Source organism: Chiloscyllium punctatum, chromosome 48 (assembly GCF_047496795.1).
Source record: "Chiloscyllium punctatum isolate Juve2018m chromosome 48, sChiPun1.3, whole genome shotgun sequence".
NCBI lineage: Eukaryota > Metazoa > Chordata > Chondrichthyes > Orectolobiformes > Hemiscylliidae > Chiloscyllium > Chiloscyllium punctatum.
In genome coordinates, this window is record NC_092786.1 from 36,664,749 (window position 1) to 36,686,023 (window position 21,275).

At 39.7% G+C, this 21,275-nt stretch overlaps 1 protein-coding gene across 5 annotated transcripts in view; it reads left to right on the forward strand.

The window, feature by feature from the left end:
• The window catches only part of LOC140468888 (protein unc-13 homolog C-like), a 587,121-nt gene that overhangs the window by 346,528 nt on the left and 219,318 nt on the right, over nucleotides 1-21,275 (forward strand). For all 5 annotated transcript variants that reach the window (XM_072564959.1, XM_072564956.1, XM_072564955.1 and 2 more), the window contains 4 exons: nucleotides 5,577-5,718; nucleotides 10,603-10,772; nucleotides 18,074-18,189; nucleotides 19,641-19,804. In XM_072564959.1, coding sequence (XP_072421060.1) covers nucleotides 5,577-5,718; nucleotides 10,603-10,772; nucleotides 18,074-18,189; nucleotides 19,641-19,804 — 592 coding nt within the window. The remainder of the gene's footprint in view (nucleotides 1-5,576; nucleotides 5,719-10,602; nucleotides 10,773-18,073; nucleotides 18,190-19,640; nucleotides 19,805-21,275) is intronic.

Genomic DNA, 21,275 nt, shown 5'->3' on the forward strand with positions numbered 1-21,275 from the left:
GCACTTCAGACTTCTGAATTTTCTCCCCATTTAGAAAATAGTCCATGCCTCTATTCTTCCTATCAAAGTGCGTGACCTCGCACTTTCCCATGTTGTAGTCCAAATATTTCTTACTCATGTACTTATCCAGATGTCTTTTAAATGTTGTAGCTATACTTGCACCCACCACTTCTTCTGGAAGTTCATTCCACAAATGAACCACTCTGTGTAACCAAAAAAATTGCCCCCATGTCTTTTTTAGATCTTCCTCCTCTCACCTTAAAAATATGCCCCCCAGACTTGAAATTCCCCCACCTTCAGGAAAAGATACCTGCTACCTGATCTACACCCCTCATTATTTTGTAAGCCTCTATAAGATCTTCCCTCACAAGACCATGCTATGTGCTTGTTTACATTCTCACGTGGGATGTGGGTGGCATTGGATAGGTCAGCATTTATAGGTCATCTCTCTTTGCCCATGAGAAGCTGGTACTGATGTGCTTTCTTGAGCCACTGCAGTCTGTGGAGTGTAGGTACATCCTCAGTATTGCAGAGTAAACAATCCCAATGCTTATAATCTTCAATCTTTTGCCAATTCAACTAAGAATTTAGTCTGAGTCTAGGAAAGAGAAAGCAAAAGGGAAATTGAAATCTTTTCAGACCAACAAGAAGCAGAGTGGAGCAGAGGGATACAGATGCTTAGGAATTGGACGATAGGTTTAGACAGTGGATTTGGATCGGCTCAGGCTCGGAGGGCTGAAGGGCCTGTTCTTGGGCTGTAAATCTTCTTTGTTCTAAAAAGACATGGAATTCATGGAAGGGTAATTACTTGCCCTGCCTTCTGAGCTACCATCAGGTCCCAACATACACATCCCAGATTAGAATCCCTACAGTGTGGAAGCAGGCCTCCGAAGAACATCCCACCCAGACCAAACCTCTGCACTATCCCTGTATTTCCCATGGCCAATCCACCTAACCTGCATATCTTTGTGACTGTGGGAGGAAACTGGAGCACCCAGAGGAAACCCGAACAGACACTGGCAGAATGTGCAAACTCAATGCTGGCAGTCAGCTGAGGCTGGAATTGAACCCAGGTTGCTGGCATTGTGGAGCAGCAGTGCTAACTGCTGAGCCACCGTGTTGCTCTCACTGAGATTGTCCTCACTAAAACAGAGTCTATAGTCCACTGTGTGTGCTTACAAGGTGTGCTCGTGTTCAGTTAGACAAGTAGGATGTCACTTTTTGGCATGTGAAATTTCAGAAGCTTGCTCATATACCTATAGCTAATCACTCTCCTGTCAGAACAGAAATCAATCTTGACTGAGGGGTAAAGTTCAACCTGGGAAAGTAGGGCATTTGAACAAAGTAGATAGCAAGCAGGTCAAACTGACTGATTATCAGACAGGCACTTGGGAAAAACATTTAAAGACCGTCCTACAGTTAAAATCGGCAAGATACTCATTAACCCGTGCACCCTCCAAATGGATGGCTCAGTAAATATCAGGACCCAAGTCTCGCTTTCTCCTGCAAGTAAATTATCCCAAAGGCAATAAAACAAAACCGCGTTGAGGAGAAATGTCTTCACCCAGAGTGGGTAGCCTGTGGAATTCTCTGCAACAGAAAGCGGTTGAAATCAAAATGTTGAATGTTTTCAAGAAATTGTTAGGTCTGAAAGGATGAAAGGCTATGGGGTGAAAGTGGGAACAGGGTACTGGGGAGAATGATCAGCCATGATCTTATTGAATGTTGGAGCAATTTGAAGGGCCAAATGGCCTACTCCTGTTCATATTTTCGACATCGGTGTGTTGCTACTGATATAGTGGTTTTACGGCGAATAAATTCAGCCCATGGTACACAATTTTAGCTGAGTGGCTGATTAAGCCCAGTTCATCTCTGTGGGGTGTTGGGATGGACACTGCAGCAACTTTGGCTAAAGGAGGAGAAAATTGGCCAGGAATCCAGCTGCTTTGAGTTAAGCAGTGCCTTCTAATTAAACTGTGTTCAGTCAGGAGTAAAGGGCAGGATGGCCTCAGCAATGATAAAATTGCCTGCTTACACATATAATGATGCTCTAATTGAAGTGCTGAAGGAAAAACAGTAGTATTCTGGTGGTGCAGTGCTAGCGTCCTATCTCTGAGCAGAATATCCGGGTTCAAATCCCACCTTCCACAGAGGAATGTCACAATGTGTAAAAGATAAAAAGGGATGTTTTTACAAGTAGAGCATTACTACTTTCAGAAGAGAAGCAAAAAGAAAAGAAATGTTGAGAAAACCTGTTTTTATGTTTAAATGTAGAACTATTTTGAGATGTTAATTTTTTAAAAAGAATCAATTGAAGTTTTTCTTTGACCGTTCAAGTTAGCAAAAACATTTTTTTTAGTTATGTTTTAGCATTTGTGCTAAAATAGTTCTAGCCTGAGGAAACAGCTGCTGTTGCTACAGATTTTACAATTTCATTTGGATTAACAACCACAACTAGGTGAATGAACTCATACATGCATAAGGTTAAAAAGAGAACTTTAACAAACTTGTTATCAATGGGAAAAGTTGCTTTATGTACACTTCCTCATTTCATTTATTTCCCAAAATTCAAAGGTGTTTCATTTTGAAAAGTCAAAGTCAGTGTTCTTTTGCTTAAATTACTTAATTTGTGCAGTTGGATAGATTGTTTTAATGGAGCAGTAAATTACAATGAATTAGTCGGAATACACTTAGAATCATGAAGTCAAATAGACCCTTTGGTCCATCATACCAAACAAGTTGCCAAATTAAACTAGTCCCACTGCTTGCTTTTGGCCCATATCCCTCTAAACCTTTCCTATTCATGTACTTGTCCAAATATCTTTTAAATGTTGTAACTATACTTGCATCCACCACTTCTTCTGGCAGTTCCTTCCACACACGAACCACTCTGTAAAATAAAAACGTCATTGGGCTCGGGGTCGCAGTGATAGGGAGGCATCTGAGGGATGTTTGAAAGCAAGGTCAGGAACCTTGACACTGAGATTGTGGAGCTCACAGCCCCAGAGAGCAGTGGAAGCAGAATCAATCAATGGATTCAAGAAAGAATCAGACATGTTTCTGTTGAGAAATCGGATAAAAGGCTCTGGGGAGCAGGCGGGAGAGTGGAATTGAGACCAGGATAAAGATCAGTCATGATCATGTTAAATGGCAGAGTGGGCTCAAGGGACTGAACTACCTACTCCTGCTCCCAATTCCAATGTTCCTATGAGATAATGGCAAAATGGCAGCCAGCGGAGGTCAGTGATTGTGCGGGACTCTCTGCAAGTTTGGACAGAGTTTTGGGCAACCCCAAGACCAAACCAGGGCGCAACTCTGCACTGTCCTGTAACCAAGAGACCTTAAGGCAAGGCCCCATCCGTGCTGTTCTGGCGCATTTACAAAATGTGCAGCCAGTATCGGAAGAGCAGAGGTGGTTCTCCCTGGTGCTCCAGAGCCATTATTGGTCCCTTACCCAATTTCACGACAAATAAAGTGCATCATCAACTGGATAAATTGGCTGCCATCATCTTCACAATGACAATTCTGAACGCCTCGTTCACCTGAAGGCACCTCCAGGTGCTGAGGTTGTGATAGGTGCTATAAAATTTTAAATTCTCTCTTTCCAAGGGGAGATAATGTTGGAATCACAGACGCTGCAACCGGATCTGGGAGAAAGAACCACCACCTTGCAGGTTCCAAAGATCAAAGAAAGTGACCCCAGTCATAGTTCCCTCAAATGTTTAGAAAGATCATTGGCAGTCGAAACATGTGCATTCAGAGGGGATTGAGGGCGACCATCAGAAATCCAGGCTTCCAGTGTCCTGTAGCATTAGAGGCCAGTTGGACAGAGAGATTGTCAAGTTAAATCAAGGAAGAAGTGACATGCATTTGTATAGCACCCTTCAGGTATACAAGGCTGTAGGCTAACTGCTAGAAAATGGGGCTGCTTGCTTTTGACCGGCACAGACTTGATCGACTGAACGGCCTTTCTCAGTGCTCTCCAACCTTGTGACTTCACAATGAACTTTACAGAAAAACTTTTATTTTTCTCAAAAGAAATTCTGTTCCAAAAAGGTAGGTTATGGAAGGATTTCACCATTTGGAAAAATGGGAGGGAGGTTGTCAGTGGGGATAGGAAAGAAAAAGAGCAAGAGGTTTGATGGAAGGTGGGAGGGTCACTGGCAAAGCCAACACTTGTTTCCCCCCACTCCTGTAAGTGACCCTGAGGCTTGTGGCCTTGCTGGGCCCACTCCAGAGGAGAGGCAAGGGTCAGGTTATCATGTGGCAGTCAGAGTTAGTAAGGACAGCAGATTGCTCCCCCCACCTTCCACCAGGGAAGAAGCATCTCTAACGAGACCGAAAACAGGACACAACCCCTCGCTGGGAGACTATGGGTTCCTAGGTGGCATTTCACCAGCAGTGCCCAACTAAGAGGTTACCACTGGCACCCACTGGGGGCAGGAGGGTATCGTCTCAGAGTTGTTAGCTCCGAGGACTAATGCAGTGTAGCCTCAGCAGCGCCACCACTGGAGGGTGTGGTAATTGCTGAGGCAGAAGGACAGAAGAGAGGACACTGTTATACTGAGTCAGCCCTGAGGAGGCGATGAGATCTCTCTGTGGTTGTGCTGGGGACAGGAAAGCAGACCCTGGTGATTAGAGTGACTCCTTTATTTAGTGAGTGAGGTTGGGAAGTGATGGGGATTCCCATTGCTACCAAAGGACTCATTCATTGGACAAAGCGGAGGAAGCTAAGTGCACTCTGAACATACAGCTGTTGGTCGTACTACTAGTGTGATGCATAGTGATTGGAAGACAGTAGGATTGGAACGGAAGTGGGCCATTCAGCCCATCAAGTCCACCACTCAATGAGATCATAGCTCATCTAACCATGTGTAGTTCGCTTTTCTGCCTTTTCTCTATCACCTTTGATTCTCTAATCGATTAACAAGCTGTCCATCTCAGCTTTGAATTTACTTAATTACCCAGCCTCAATAGCCCTTGCGGTAACAACTCCACAGATTCTCTGACCTCACCTCGGTCTTAATTGGAGATCCCTTAATCTGGTCCCGGACTGCTGTACAAGGGCAAACAATCTTTATACATCTACCTTGTCAAGTGCTCGACGAGTCTTGTAGGTTTCAGTAAGGTCACCTCTCATTGTTCAGAATTCCAAAAAGGGTAGGCCCGACCTGCTAACTCTGGCCTCCTCCTGACTCTTCCTCCCACTTTACCAGCCTTTCCACTCCAAAGGTTTGGTAAAGTCCATCCTTGTGTATCCCCAGATAACATCTATCAGGAGCAACTTCAAAGGCCTTGACATGTGGTGAAATAGGTAACAGTCAGCAAACATGCTTTTTGGAATTCAGAAGGCACAGGTCAGAGAACTGGTGGAACAGTGTTGTATTCCTATTTCAGATCGACGTTCCCTTTGAGTTGCAGGTTCCCCATTGGGAGTGCTAGACTAGTGGCCTTCTCCTAACAGCCATACACACTTTTTGCAAGAACTATTGATCAATAAAAAGTATTAGGCATGTGTAGATGGTTAACATGTTGAACTGCAGTTATTTGTTTGGTGTTTTCCTTTGTACATACAGTGCTTTGTGCTCAGGGTTTACAAGCGAAGGACAAGACAGGATCAAGTGATCCATATGTCACAGTGCAAGTGGGGAAAACCAAGAGGAGAACTAAAACGATTTTTGGCAATCTCAACCCAATCTGGGATGAAAAGTTTCACTTGTAAGTACAAGAATATAACTTTTGTTCTAATCATGCATTGGTCAAAGTCAATTTGAGATTTAAAATTCTTGGTGAACACAACTTGAACGTTAAAATGTGCACAGCATAAGGCTGGCATTTGCTGGGAGTTTTTGCGTGAATGGTTAACTGTGGGATGTCCAGCTGGTGTCTGATGAGCCACATAAGCCGCCTCCATGGTTAAAGGCTGATTCTTGGCTTTAATTAGCTGGAATGCCAGGTATTCCTCCCTGATGTGAAAGCTACAGAACAAAAACAAAACCAGCAGTACTCCTTCCATTCTGAACTGACTGAGCCACATATTTAGAACTAATTATAATCTATTAACTGTTCACTGCTGGATGTGCTCAAAATATACCCATGCCTTCACACCTATAGCTGAACACAAAATGGAGCCAATTACAAAATGCATATTTTAATCATTCTGAGAAATGTCACTTTTCTTCCCCTTATAATGATAGTATTTTTATGCAAAGGTTTTGATGTGCTTCTTAACAAACTTCCCCACACCCACACTCATCATCAATACAGTGAATTAGATTGACCTAGAAGAGTAGCTTCAAAACTTAATTACCATTTTTCCAACATATAGAAAAGCCCATACTTTAGTTGTATGAGTAAATGATGGTGTAGCAATGGACGTATTGAATTTTTTAAAAATAGTGTGGTTTGAACTTTGGTGTTCAGTTAGGAATTGGATTTCAGGGTATTATTCCAAGATTGTGATCTGCAACACTCATTGTATTCCAATCTGGTGTTACATTTAATTGTTGGCATTTCTCCAAACCTGGTTTTACCACATGTTTTAGACAACTCTGATACTGTCTCTCTCTCTCTCTCTCTCTCTTTCTCTCCCCCTTCCTTACAAAACTGCTCTGGCTACTTCTGAGAAATTATTATTTGGGGAAAGGACTTTGTGTAACTTTGGACAAGGCTTCACTTTTTTTTGAGTCATCATGACATTTTATATTGAACCTATGGAAACCCCAACATCACACAAGAACATACTCATTAAAGCCCAGGCTTAGACACTGCTGTATAACCATTCCTGCAATTACACAGCTCTTCGTTTAGGCTTTCCATTTCCTGAGTAAAGCTCTCAAACTACAATGCTGAAGAAAAATAAATACGTTTTCGCAAGAGTCTCTATCTTATTGAGGGAAAGGAATCAGTTTTCCTTTGGCTTTGCCTTTGTCCCAAAATTTGTTGAAATCTGCCGTTTTCAAAATAAAATATATTGGCTAGAGTCAAACAAACTAAGAAATATGGCCAACAACACTACCTTCACCACCACATGAAGATATAATGTTCAGAAGATAAAAGTTTAAGAAGGTAGTTCACTGATCTGCCAGGGTTTGATCTGAACAGATGCATAGTCTGCTCTCAGTTTAAAATGCTACTCTCTCAAAAGTACTTGATTGAAATTGTGATTCAGAAGTGTTTAAAATTAGAAATTTGAAACAAATGGTTTCTGCATGCATTAATTATATTGCTCCTGAACATTGCAGTTCAATATTTACAGCTTGTGGCTGGCTATTAAAAAATATTCATACTGATTTTTGGAATGTTTTCCATCTCCCGCTTAACACAATGATATCAAATTCCTTTCTTTTCTTTTAACTGAGATATTACCTGATTTAAAATGCACAGATTAGTGCCTCCATTGAAAAGGCGCAGTGCAGAATTTAATCCTGATTTGTTGGCAGTTCGTACAGTAACTTTGCCAAGACCAATTTGCAGCCTCTAATGTCAAAGCTCTCCACATATATGGTCATCTCTTACAGCTGCTGTAGCTGTTACATTAATTCAAGAAAGCTTTAGTGATTTGCCACACGGGATTAAAATTGAAAGGAGATTGAAGAGAATTAAAACTCACGTTGTAAACTGGGATTTAATTTGTAGGAACATCAGCACTGGAGTAGACCATTCAACTATCCCAGCCTGTTCCATTCCATCAATTAGATAATGGGCTGATCTGTGACTCAATGATATTTACATTCTTTCAAGCCTTTCATCCAGAATACAGCCTTGAAAATGTCAATTGGTGCATTATTCACTGTCTACTCTGTGGAAGAGCCTCAAGTTTGCACTATCTAAAATGTGAAAAACAACAGCAATTGGTCATGAAGGACAGAACTCATCCTTTGAGGGGATTGGGCACCTAAAGAGGAGGTGTAAGGTGTGGTCAAAGTCCCTCAGTCAGAAGGCTGCTTAACACTTAAAACGTTTTAATGAACAATTTAGTCACTCAGCAGCTTTCAATGTCTATCCTTTATCCCAAGTCTTGTTTTCCATATTACTATCTAGGTAACCGACTTAACACAGGGATGCTTCTCATGTCCCATCCAATCCCCTCTGTGGTCATTTAGACTCCATCCCACCAGCATCTCCCTCTGCCAGCTGCTTCTGTCTCCTCCTCCAGCGTGCTCCAGAACCAATTGGACTTAAGGCCTGAGATTAGGACTGACACATCACTATCATATTAAAGTGTGGGTTCTGTTGTGGACCTCAAAACATTTTAAGAAGATAGTCCAGATGTTAACTTCTTTAGTTATTTTAGGCAGATGGAAGGTGGATATCCCAGGAAAGATGCAGCTGGTCAAACCACTTGGCTTCAAGTAAAACAGAATTTATTTACACACCACTGAATGAAGCACAAACCAAAGAAAACAAAATTTGAAATAACAGTGATTTGATAACTCAACCGACTCTATCGCAACTTAATGATGCTGTTCCAATTTTGTGCAACGTCCCCTTAAACACCCCTTGACAAAAAGGTAAATTCAAATCCAATTTCTTATGGGAGAGATATTAGGGAGAATCAGCTGGGGATCATTTGCACCCTCCTTCCAATGTAGCTACTTCTCTGTCTCCAGCAGTTTCTAACTACTAAAACTAAATCAAACTAGAAAAATGCCTAAACTGGGAGAACTGGCCATCGTCCTTTCATTGTACAAGTGTTTCAAATAAAAAAAACCTAAAAAAAAACCCTGTTAGTTACCTTGGGCAGTGTCTGGTAGCCATTAGCACGTGGCCTAAAGCCAGACAAATTTGAACCTCTGCCTTTTACAACGCCTCTTGATAAAAAACAAAGTACAACATAACCATGTTAAAGGAGCAACCTCATCACAGTTTGTAATTGGAAGTTCCACTCCACTATTAGTATCCATGTCGCAGAGTGTAAGCCAAAAGAAATGAATAAGGTTTAAATTCTGTGCAGAAATAAAGATTGAAAAAGGCAAATTAGTCTATAGCAGAGACAATTGCAGAAGATATTACTTTATTATTTTGTTCTTTAAAAACCTCTGATGGAATGAGTTCCCACATTTGTAGAATTAATTTTCAGGACCAAATAGATTGTTCAGCAGTATTTATCACTTTCCATACTGCTAAAGGGTCACTTACTTCTGAATTCATCAGTCTTAATGTTAATGCCATCTTTAATAGTGCTCGAGTAGGCAAGTGCAGTGAACCATTCTGGTTATTCAGAGCCGTATCTTCCAGCTTAGAGAGAATCTAGTAATCCTGTGGAGATTTATTGTATGCAAATGTTTGCAAGTGAAATTTCAGCAAGTCATTCCTTATCTTCTGTTTCTTCCCCCTAATTTACAAAGTTCATTAAATAGCTTGTCACTACTTTTTATTTATTCCTGCTGCTCCCATTTCTGTTATCATATGATTGCAGTTGTTGTTTTGCGTACTCTACTGATGACAAGTGTGCATTACAGAAACTGAATCACTTGAGACCGACAAGAGAAACCATAGTTACAAAGAAAATCTGAACCTATTAAATGTTCAGTGCTACTTCATGCAATATTCCACCATACTTTCAGTTGACATAGATGAATAATGATTTAAACTTTATATATAAGAGAATGCCGAGCTCAATGAGCCTCAGAATATTCAGTAGCCAAATTGGTGAAGACTGCATTCTGTACTAACTGAGATTGTTACATCCGTAGTGAAAACATCTCAATTTTGTATGTGAATGACTGTTTGAAATGACAGTTCTACACAGAGAATTCTGAAAGTGACTGAAACTCTGTTACATTAAATTAAAAGTGAAGGCTGAGGGTATTATCGTGCACTATAAGTAATTGCAGTAACCCTCTGAGATACTTATTGAATTGAGTAAACTTTAGTTAAAATGCCATTAATTAGCTGCAGATGGGCAATAGCTGTTTCTAGTTTGAATTTATTTTTAACTTGTGTCTTGCTGAATATACTTATTGAAGTGTTGAGTCTCAAGTTACAGAAACTGCAAATTAACCATTAATTTCATGGTTTCAGTCAGCTGCATCAAATTAGTTTCTTAGTTTTTTCCTCAAAGTAAATTAACTCCTGTAATATTTAAATAGTGGTGAGAAAATATGAAATAATGAGTTTTTATATTTACTTTGTTTTGACTGAAATTTGCCTTATTTATGCTTAATTACTGTAAAAATTACCTATACTTTCATCATCTTAATGGCTCATGTTGTAGAAGAATACTGCAGACCGAAATTTATTCTGGTCACACACAGCAACAGAATCTAACTAACTCCAAAGCTCAATCTTCACCATTGGCAATGGTTTCTCTGATGTCTCATTGTTCAAAAAAATTTGCAATGATAGAAGAAATATGTTTTCTAAGCCACAATGTGTAGCTAAACATAAATAAATATTATTTTTGAGATGGCTAACATAGCTTAATTGCTCTTATGAAAGTTTTATTTATAGTCCAACAAACCACTTCTTATTTTTGTTAAAAAGAAGATACTTCATTTATAAATATCTCTTTATTAACTGAAATAAGAATGAGCTTCGCTAATGTGGCATTCAATGCCATAGTATGCTTTTAATCTTTATTGTTTTATTTATGGACAGTGAGTGTCATAATTCCACCGATAGAATAAAAGTTAGAGTTTGGGATGAAGATGATGATATTAAATCTCGGGTTAAGCAACATTTCAAGAAAGAATCAGATGATTTCCTTGGACAAACAATTATTGAAGTACGAACACTGAGCGGTGAGATGGATGTCTGGTACAACTTAGGTATGTAATTATTTATTGATGCCTACTTGTAAAGGACTACAGTGACATTTTGGCCTCTACTGAAGTGCTTAAATGGAATAACAGTTTTAGCCCCATGAGCATATTCTATGAGTCTAACAGATCATGGCTGGTCTGTACTTGAACTTCATTTGTCTGCTTTTGTTTGATCGTTACCTTTTATTACCCATTCCCAACAGATTCCAACCTTTTGGGTGAGTGCTCTAGATTCTCAATATTTTATGGAAAAAGATCTTCTGGATTTTAATTCCTAAATGGTTTGGCACTAATTTTCAGGTTTAACCTTACTTAGATTTATGTAATTTTAGTCTCCTTACATTTCTGTTTCTTGCTCTTTTCTCTCTTATCCCTACATTAGCTACTTTATGCCACAAAGTGCAGTTTCAACTGTGCCGCACAAGTACTAGACCGTGACCATTTCCAACAAGAGAAAATCTAAGCATAACATGATCTTTAATGGCATTACCATCATCGAATCCCCCACTATAAACATTCTGGGGGTTGCCATTGACCAGAAACTCAGCTGGTCTCACCACATAAACACAGTGGCTACAAGAGTAGGGCTTGGAATACTGCAGCCAGTAACTCATCTGACTCCCCAAAGCCTGCCCACCATCTACAAGGTCAGCAGTGTGTCAGGATGACTCCAGTTCCAACAACACTTAAGAAACTTGACTCCATCCAGGACAAAGCAACTCATTTTATTGAAAATACATCTCCAGAAATTTACCAAGGCTCCTTAGTCAGCATCTTCCAGCTAAAAGGACATGGCAGTAGATAAATGAGAACACTGCTATCTGTAAGTTATATCTCTAAGCAATGGGTGAGTGGCTTGGAGACTATCATTCCTTCAGTGTCACTGAGTCAAAAGAATGTAACTCCCTCTGTAATATTATTATGGATCTACCTAAAACAAATGGACTGCAACACCTCACTCCCCTTCCCCCTTCTTAAGGGCAATTATGGATGGGCAATAAATGTTGACCCAGCTAATGGTGCTGACATCCCATGAAGGAATTTAAAAAAAGAAATCCACATTTATTCATTCCTTTCTGCTCAGAAGTAGGAGTGTGTGCCATCTACAAGATGTACTGTAGAAATTCACCAAGGTCCTTGTCAGTGCCTTCCAAGAGCATGACCACCACCATCTAGAGGACAAGGGCAGCAGATACATAGAAACACCACCACCTGCAAGTTCCTCTCCAAGCCACTGACCATCCTGACTTGGAAACATATTGCCATTCCTTTCCAGTCAAAATCCTGGAGATCCATTCCTAACAGCATTTTACCCACATGAAATGGACTGTAGCAGTACTGTATAGACAGTACAAGAAGCCAGCATACCACAGCTCTCAAGGACAACCAGGAATAGGCAATAAATGATGGGCCAGGCAGTGATACCTAGAGTCTTTGAACGCATACTAAAAATGAAAGATTAAAAGCATTATATTCACACTAATATATTAAAACATCAAATTGGAAGAAAGTTGGCTCACAGTTAATTACTTTTGCCCATTGTTCTTCATTAATATTTAAACATGAAAGTGGGTTTGTTCACCTTTACGTACTCTTATCGGCATGATGAAACTCGGGTGAATTGTAAATTTAATGAATCAAAGCAAATTATGCGCTATATAAGGTATTCAGTTTGATTTTAATGGTACTTAAGGTATATTTCAGTTCATTTAATGGAAATATTCCTCAACAAATTAATCCAAACTATCCACCATCCTTCACTCCATCCAGTTTAATAGTGTTTTGTCCATATTATACCATGGGTCACCCTTGAAAATTGAAGATGACACAGATTAAACTTTGGGTGCACATGCATGTCAGTTCACGTGAGATAGTTGTTTTTCCAATGTTTACGTTGTTGAAATAGTCTGTTTTTATCTTTTCTACTTGCAATCAGGTTACAATGTACGTACACAACCAACAACTGCATGTCAGTTCACGTGAGATAGTTGTTTTTCCAATGTTTACGTTGTTGAAATAGTCTGTTTTTATCTTTTCTACTTGCAATCAGGTTACAATGTACGTACACAACCAACAACTACACCATCACATGCATCTGCAATATTTAAAATTCCATCAATTTAGTGAAGATTTGTTTACTGCCTGCATTTGTTCCTTGACATCAAACATAGTTACAGGCGCGGTGATAATCCTGGCTATGTCCATATAAGGTCCTCCATCGTCCTTAAGCTTGTAATCCTGTATTTTGTACTCTTCGGATTTATATCTGCAATTATACAAGTTATTCTGTATGTAGTTTAATGTCCATGTTACGTAACAGGATATCTTTCAACTCACGGAGGAAGAATGCAATATAAATATTTATCTATCTAACTTAGATGGAGTTAGCAAAAGGCTATAATCTAATTTTGTTTAGATAGTTTGGAAAGTACTTTATTCCCTTGGTTAAGAATATTTTCTGAACTCCTCACGCAGATTAGAGTCTTGCAGTTCAGATATCCATGTTATGTTTAAATTTTCAATTTATTTTAGTTGTGCTTTTGGAATTTTATTACATCTGCATAAATGCTTTTTCACATTTTTGTGACTGTAGGCTGTAACCTAATTTCTTAGCTGTTCACCCTCAGTGAATTTATCATTATTCCACAATAAAAAACCAATTGCCACCATAATAAAGTTATAATCTCCAACTGTACGCACATCTGCTGGAATGAAATGAGATAAAAGTTACAAGTTTTCTTGAATTGCCCATCCAGAGCCCGAGTAGACTAAATTGGAATGATTTACAAACCTTTTTAATTTGCTTGGCATCCGAAATAGAATTCTTTACTGCATCAAATCTAGACTAAGGTGAAATTGCAGATGAACTGGAGGATTTTTATCATATACCAGAGCTTCTGAGCTTTAGCAAGCATCAGTTTACCCATGTTTTATGTAAAAGTGTTTTGTGGAGCCAGATGACTTTATATAATTTGACAGATCTATACAATATCTGAAGTAGGATGTAAGTCAAGCAATAAAGATTTGAAAACAAATTGTAACATAACAAATTATAAATAAGAAAATTAATTTAGCCTATCACAGTTCAGCCATCCAGACTGACTTGAAATTCCCACCTGTACACACATCCAATTGACTCTTAAACAATCCCAAATTTCTGCATCTACTCTTCTGTTCATCCTATTCATTGATCATTCTCATGGTTGGAAACACTATCAGCCATGATTGAATGGCGGCGTGGACTCGATGGGCCGAATGGCCTTACTTCCACTCCTATGTCTTATGGTCTTATGATGTCTGCATTTGTTAATGTTGACTTCGAGCATCTATATAGGAAAGTTACGAGAGTTATTTTCACACTTTCATATAATCTTAGAGGCTGCGGAGAGCTACATTACAGCAGCTAAGAATTGTTGACGCCTGTCAATTCAAGTTGTAGGTGCATCTAATTTAGTAAATATTGTGCAATAAATGTCTGATAACTTCTAACTGGACAATCAAACCATAATTTATTTCAATGTTTATTCACCCAAACTTAGTAAGGATATGGCATTATGTCAAATTAGATTGGATTCCCTACAGTGTAGAAACAGGCCCAACAAGTCTACACCAACCCTCCAAAGAGGAACCCACCCAGACCCATTTCCCACTGACTGATGCACCAAACACTTTGGACAATTTAGAATGGCCAATCCAGCTAACCTGCACATCTTTGGACTGTGGGAGGGAACCAACACAGACAAGTGCTGGCAGTGGTCACCAGTGACACTCCCACCAGTGGAAGGAAAGGACTACACCTGTGTCTGACTGACCAGCTGCAAGCTTATTCATTCAAACACATTGATGCTAAAAGGAGCAGACTGAATCCAAGCTCTCTCTAAGAGGCAGCTCGGGTTGGGAGATGTAGTTAGAATTGCTTTTGGACATGACTGTCTGGAGGAGTTGATTCAATAAAGCGGATGTGCTCTAACCTGTCATTCCAGCTTAGTCAGTAACTCACTTTTCTTCTGCAATTTGTACTAGGTACACCACACAATGATTTTTTTTTATCTGTTGTCACATGATAGTTCTCTACTCTGTGAAAATTTTAAATTCAGTTCTGTTCTGCTCTGAACAAAGCTATACCATTTTACTGTCATTGACATAATTACCTTTACAAAGCTTTTTATATTTTCTTTCATTAATTGCCTTTCAGTCCTTTTTACAATAGGTATAAAAGTTAAAGCAGCACTTGCCACATCTTTGTTATTGACTTACACTTGCTTTCATAACAATCAAACCCCAGAGGATACTGCACTCTGTATATTTGGATCACACTGGTGCAAACAATGTCGGCTTTGTCCATGAGTTGTTACTGCTTGCCATCTTGAACATCATTAGCAGCTGCCACTTTCGATACAAGGTTAATATTCTGTTGCTGGTCGAGCTGTGAAGCAATTATTGCCCACATGCAGGGAAGAAATCTCATCCTCTGCAAATACATTTTCTGAACACCTCAGTCCCCAGCCTCAGTTTAATGTTCAACAACGTTTTTTGTGAATTTATGATTAAGTGGATGGCCACTCATCATTTAAAAAGTAATCAGAATTTCCCTCTGAGAAACGTTAAGTATGTTTGTATTAGGTTCTACAATCAACTGACAGTTTTAAACAAATCGCTTATTGCATCAACTCAATTATACCGCAATGCAATTTATCTTTTTCATCTTTGCTGTTGTTTGATCTTTCTGTTGTTTGATGAAACTTGTGATTTTTACCCAGCAAATGGCAAATTGAGCACAATAATCATTTAGTGGTATTTTTATGGACAGACATTCTTAGTAGTAATGGTACATGTGAAAGGGATTGGAACTAGGTGGGTGCAGGGCTGGTATTTTAATGTTTTCTTCCCTGACAGGACCTGGGCATCGCTTCTCAACCATCCCTATTTGCCCTTGAGAAGGTGGTGGAGAGCTGCTGCCTTGATCCAATGCAGTTCATGTGCTGTTCAAAAAAGCAGCTCACCACCACCAAGGGCAACTAGGAATGGGCAACAAGCAGCCAGTGATGCCCACTTCCCACATCCCATGAGTGAATAAAAGAAGCCATTTGGATTCAAATGAAACAGGGTAAATGATTCTTCCAGCTGTAAGGATCTCATGTGAAATGAGTTTAGTCAAGTCCTACTAAGCTTTCAGATGCAATGTAACATGTCCCAATTTGGTACTAAACTGATCATTTCAGATAGCATGGCAGGTTTAGAAATTGGGATGAGTGATAGTGTGTTTACTTGCATGTAGAGTTGATGTAAGAATTAAATTAATTGTCGCAAATCTTGCTAATTAATAGGAGCCACTTTCCATGCATCATCCATTTTTGCTCTCAGCTGTTTATACTGATATCAACAAAAACTTGCATTAATACAGGAAAACGTCCCAAGGTGCTTTACTTTGGAGCCACACAAGGAGATATTAGAACAGATTGGCTAGGTCAAAGAGTTAGGTTTTAAGGCATGTCTTACAGATAGAGAAACAATTAACAAAGAAGAGGAGTTAATGGAGGGAATTCCAGGACTCAGTCTAACAATTTGAAGGCAGGGCAACCAATGTGGAGTGATTATTATCAGGGCAATATACAAGGCAAGCAGTTTAAGGTCTTACTGATCTTGCAGGATTGAGGACATTAAAGATATTGAGAAGGTGAGGCCATGGAGGGATTACAAATCAAGCATGAGAATTTAAAATTTAGGAATAACCAAACTGGAACCAATGTTGATCAGTGAGGATTTAGATAATGGATGGTTGGGATTTGCTGTGTGTCTAGATATGGGCAGCATCTTATGGAGCATGGGTAATGAGAAACTGGTTTTGAGGGTGATGCAAGTTTGCAAAGTATTTTACTGTTCGATTGTGAAACTCCGATCATTTGCTCACTGTCACTCGTTGGTAAAAGGTAGCATTTCCCCTGGTGATTCAGGCACTGGGGTCCCCCAAAGAAGATAGAATTCGCTACTTTGGTTTCAGATATTTGGGCAGTACATCTGGAAAGGAGAACACAGGAGCGAAGTGAGTGAGAAGCAAAAACTGACTCCAAGACTCGAGAGAAACCAGAAGCAGATATTTACCCAGAGTAACCGCTGGGCATAGCAGCAGGAATTCAACCAATATTGACAGGGTGTGTTGGGTCTAACTAGGATTCACCATGCAGGAGTGTAACAGTTGGATCGGGGTGCAGGCTGATCAGTAAATCAAAAGCCAGATTTGGGGGAGGGATTGTAAGAACATTCTAAGTTTGAAGACGTGCTTGGGCCAATTAAAATAACAATTAACAGAAGCAAAACTAGAGTCAGGCCAAATGTAACATTGTTAAAAGCAAAAAACCTGGCAATTATTTTCAGAACACCTATAAAATCTGAGGAGAATATAATTTAAGAATTATGATGGCAATCTGTAATGTGTGAAGATAACAAAGAACATGGCTGGAAGTTCAAGTTAATTGGCTGCATCTCATTAAGTATTGGGCCAGAATATGTTACGAGAGGGCTCTTCAGTTCAAAGAAAAATTGCCTAGAAAGTTATTGATAATATGAGCATTTGATGATATGGTGAGGAAACAGAACATGTGGGATCTGAGTGAACAGGGCAAACAGGTTTGTATCTCTTCAATCAATGAGATGGCAGGATTGAGAAATAACCATGAGAAGGAGTAAGAAGGAAGATGAGTTAAAGAGAGTGAATTCATCGTCAAATCAAATAAAAAAGAAGCTACATTTGTTTGCATATTAATTGCTATTTGAACTGACTTCATGAGTTAAGGCCAGTATTTAACAGTGCAAGGACCTTTTCAATAATGACACTTATTTCCCTTTAATGTCACTTCATCTGTTCAGCCCAGAACAGCAAGAGCTGAAACCATGGAGTCTCATTCCTACACTTCATAAATGATTAAACGTGTGTGGTTTTTAAAAAATATTTCTTTCCAACTTTCCATTTATATCCGTCTTTACACACAATCCAATCTTCCTTTGCCTCGATATTTTTCTGCAACAGGATCTGACTGTAATTCATACTGTTGTGTTTTTCAATTGCTAAAGTTACTTTTGAGCATATGCAAATGAGAATCATAAAATAATTCTTAGCTTGAAGCATCAAATTGCAATATGAGTAACTGCTATTATCTGAATGAAAGATGAGATGAACAGTCTTTAGGGACTTCACTAATGTATCACGTTCATGCTATTTATAAATCATTAACATTTAAATGAGCACCAAGATATTTTGATGCAGTGTGGAATATCTCAGAATTATGGGCTGTATTTCTTCTTCGCAGAGAAGAGAACTGACAAGTCGGCAGTTTCTGGCGCCATTAGAATGAAAATCAGTGTTGAAATTAAAGGCGAGGAGAAAGTGGCCCCATATCATGTGCAGTACACATGTTTACACGAGGTAAGGCAACATCATACAGCTATTGTGTTTAATGTTTCATAACTTTTGAAATACGCAAATTTTTCCAAATATGCCTGCTAGGCTCCAGAGTGTTTTTTCATTTAGATTGAAAACGGTACCCGCTTTGTTTATTTTTCCAAATAAACCTGTCGGACTATAATCTGGTGTTGTGTGATTTTTAACTTTGTCCACTCCAGTCCAACACCAGCACCTCCATATCACAGCTACCCAATGACGGCAAGCATGCCTTATACCCTCTTTACCACCTAATCCACTGTTGCCATTTTCTGGGAGCTGTGGACTTGCATCCTAAGATCCTTCTGTATATCAATGCACTGAAGGATGCTGCCATTTACTGTATATTTTCCTCTGCATTTGACTTCCCAAAATACATCACCTCACACTTGCCTGAATTAAGTGCCATCTTCAATTTCTCTACTCACCTTTACAGTTGATCTATATCTTGCTGTACCCTTTGATAACCTGCCTCACTATTCACATCCATCAATTTTGTATGACCTGCAAATTTACTAATCAGACCACTTACACTCTCATCCAAACCATTTATATAAATTGCAAGCAGTTGATGCCCAGCACAGATCCTTATGGAACACCACTGGCATAGACCTCCAATCAGAAAAACAACTCTCCACAACTACCCTCTGTCTTCCAAGGCTGAGCCAATTTTGTATCCAGATTACCAACTTAGCATGGATGCTATGTAAATTAATGTTCTGAATCAATTACCATTAGGGAGTTTGTCAAATGCTTTAATAAAGGGGAGAAGATTTAGAAGGTTGAGGAGAAACATTTTCATCCAGACACTGGTGGAAATCTGGAGCTCACTGCCTGTAAGAGTGCTAAGAGGCAGAAACCCTTGTACCATTTAAGAAGTACTTAGATGTGCCCTTGCACACAAGACTATGGGCCAAGTGCTAGAAAATAGGATTAGAATAGTTAGGTGATTGTTTTGACCAGCAGAGAGACACTGGGGCCAAAAAGCCTTTGTCTATGCTATAGATTTCTTATGACTCTGATAGCTGGTTAATGGCCTTATCTGCTAATCTAATTATTACAAAACATTTTATTGTTCATTAAAACCACTTCTGCAAACATATCACTGTAATGTATTGTCTTTATGGTGGAGCAGTACAGGAGGGTATGTGTAATATACAGCAATTGACATTCACCTCATTTGCAGTCAACAGAATGGGATATCTGATACTGTGTGTAAGTGGTGACTGCCAGAAATAAATCACCACCCTGGGCCTGTCTTTGTTCAGTTTTATTTTTTGAAAACACAAGGAGAAAGATTGTAATATGTGTTGAAATGAAAGTAGTGCTTAGGCAGTGTGAGTAGGATAATTCTGTGGGTCTCTGGCATTGAATATAATGATTGAGAAGGCTGGAAATACAATGCACAAATTTAGTCTTCCTCTTGTTTTCTTCAGAGCCTATTCACTCACCTAACTGAAACAAAATATAATGGTATTGTGAAAATCCCGCAAGTGAAAGGCGATGAAGCGTGGAAGGTCTACTTTGAAGATTTTGGTCAAGAAATCGTGGATGAATTTGCAATGCGCTATGGAGTTGAATCAATTTACCAGGCCATGACGTGAGTAACTCATTTGCAATAATTCTTTTTTTTCAGTCATCCTAGACCCAGGTTGTTTTGATGTTGATTCTGAATGAATCCGATGACTTGGATTCATATTCTCCCATGCACTTTGAGTTCAACCATAAGTGCCTGGAAATTTGATGTTTGTATCAGATTGATATGTCCATGAAGCTGGAAGGTTGTCATGCAAAACCAACAGGTTATGGAATCATACAGTATGGAAACAGGCCCTTCAGCCCAACTCATCCCATTTGCCAGCATTCAGCCCATATCCCTATAGACATTTCCAAGTCCAGGTACCTGTCCAAATGTCTTTTTAATGTTCTGTTCTAATTATACCCGCCTCTACGATTTCCTTTGGCTGCTCATCATGAACAGGAAATGACCTGTGCGATCTTCGTCCCAGTCCAGGGTCTGATTCCAGACCCACAATAACATGGTTGGATCAGAAGGGTCTTCTGAATTGATTTGAATTGATTTATTGTCACGTGTACTGAGGCACAGTGAAAACCTTGTCTTGTGAGCAATACAGGCCAACCACAGAGTTAAATAGCGTAGATAAGTAAATAATAGGTAAACAGCGGCAAAAACAAAAACACAGGTATAGGCGAATGTTAAGAGTTTGTGAGTCCATTCAGTATTCTGTCAACATTAGGGTAGGAACTGTTTCAAAACCGGCTGGTGCATGTGTTCAGGCTTCTGTACCTTCTCCCCAAGTGTAGAGGTTGTAGAAAAGCATTGCCAGGGTGGGATGGATCTTTGAGAATGCTGGTGGCCTTTCCTTGACAGCGGGGTCTGGTAGATGGGAGGTTGGCCTTTGTGATTGTCCGGGGCGAGTTCACCACTCTCTGTAACCGTCTCTGATCTTGAATGGTAGTTACCAATCATCCAGACGGAATGTTCTCGATGGCGCACCTATAAAAGTTGGCAAGGGTATTCACCATCGTGCCAAATTTCCTCGGCTGCCTGAGGAAGAAGAGACATTGTTGGGCCTTTGTAACCACTGCGTCCACATGAAGAGTCCAAGAAAACTTGTGGTGAATGACCACTCCCAGGAGCTTGACGATCTCCACCTCTGCGCTGTTAATGTGTAGGAGGGGGCATGAGTAACATACTGCCGAAAGTCAATAATGAGTTCCTTGGTTTTGCTGGTATTGAGAGCTAGGTTGTTCTCAGTGCAACATTTTACCAGGTCTTCCACCTCCCGTCTGTCGTCTGTTTCATCGCCATCTGAGATTCGACCAACTGTGGTGGTGTCATCAGCAAGCTTGTAAATGGCATTAGTCTGATATTTGGTGACACAGTCATGGGTATATAGTGAGTACAGTAGGGAGCTGAGTACGCACCTCTAGGGGGCTCCAGTGTTGAGTGTTAGTGAGGATGAAATATTGTCCCCAATCTTCACTGATTCCTGGCCTGTGGGACAGGAAACTGAGGATCCAGTTGCAGAGAGTAGGGCTTAGTCCGA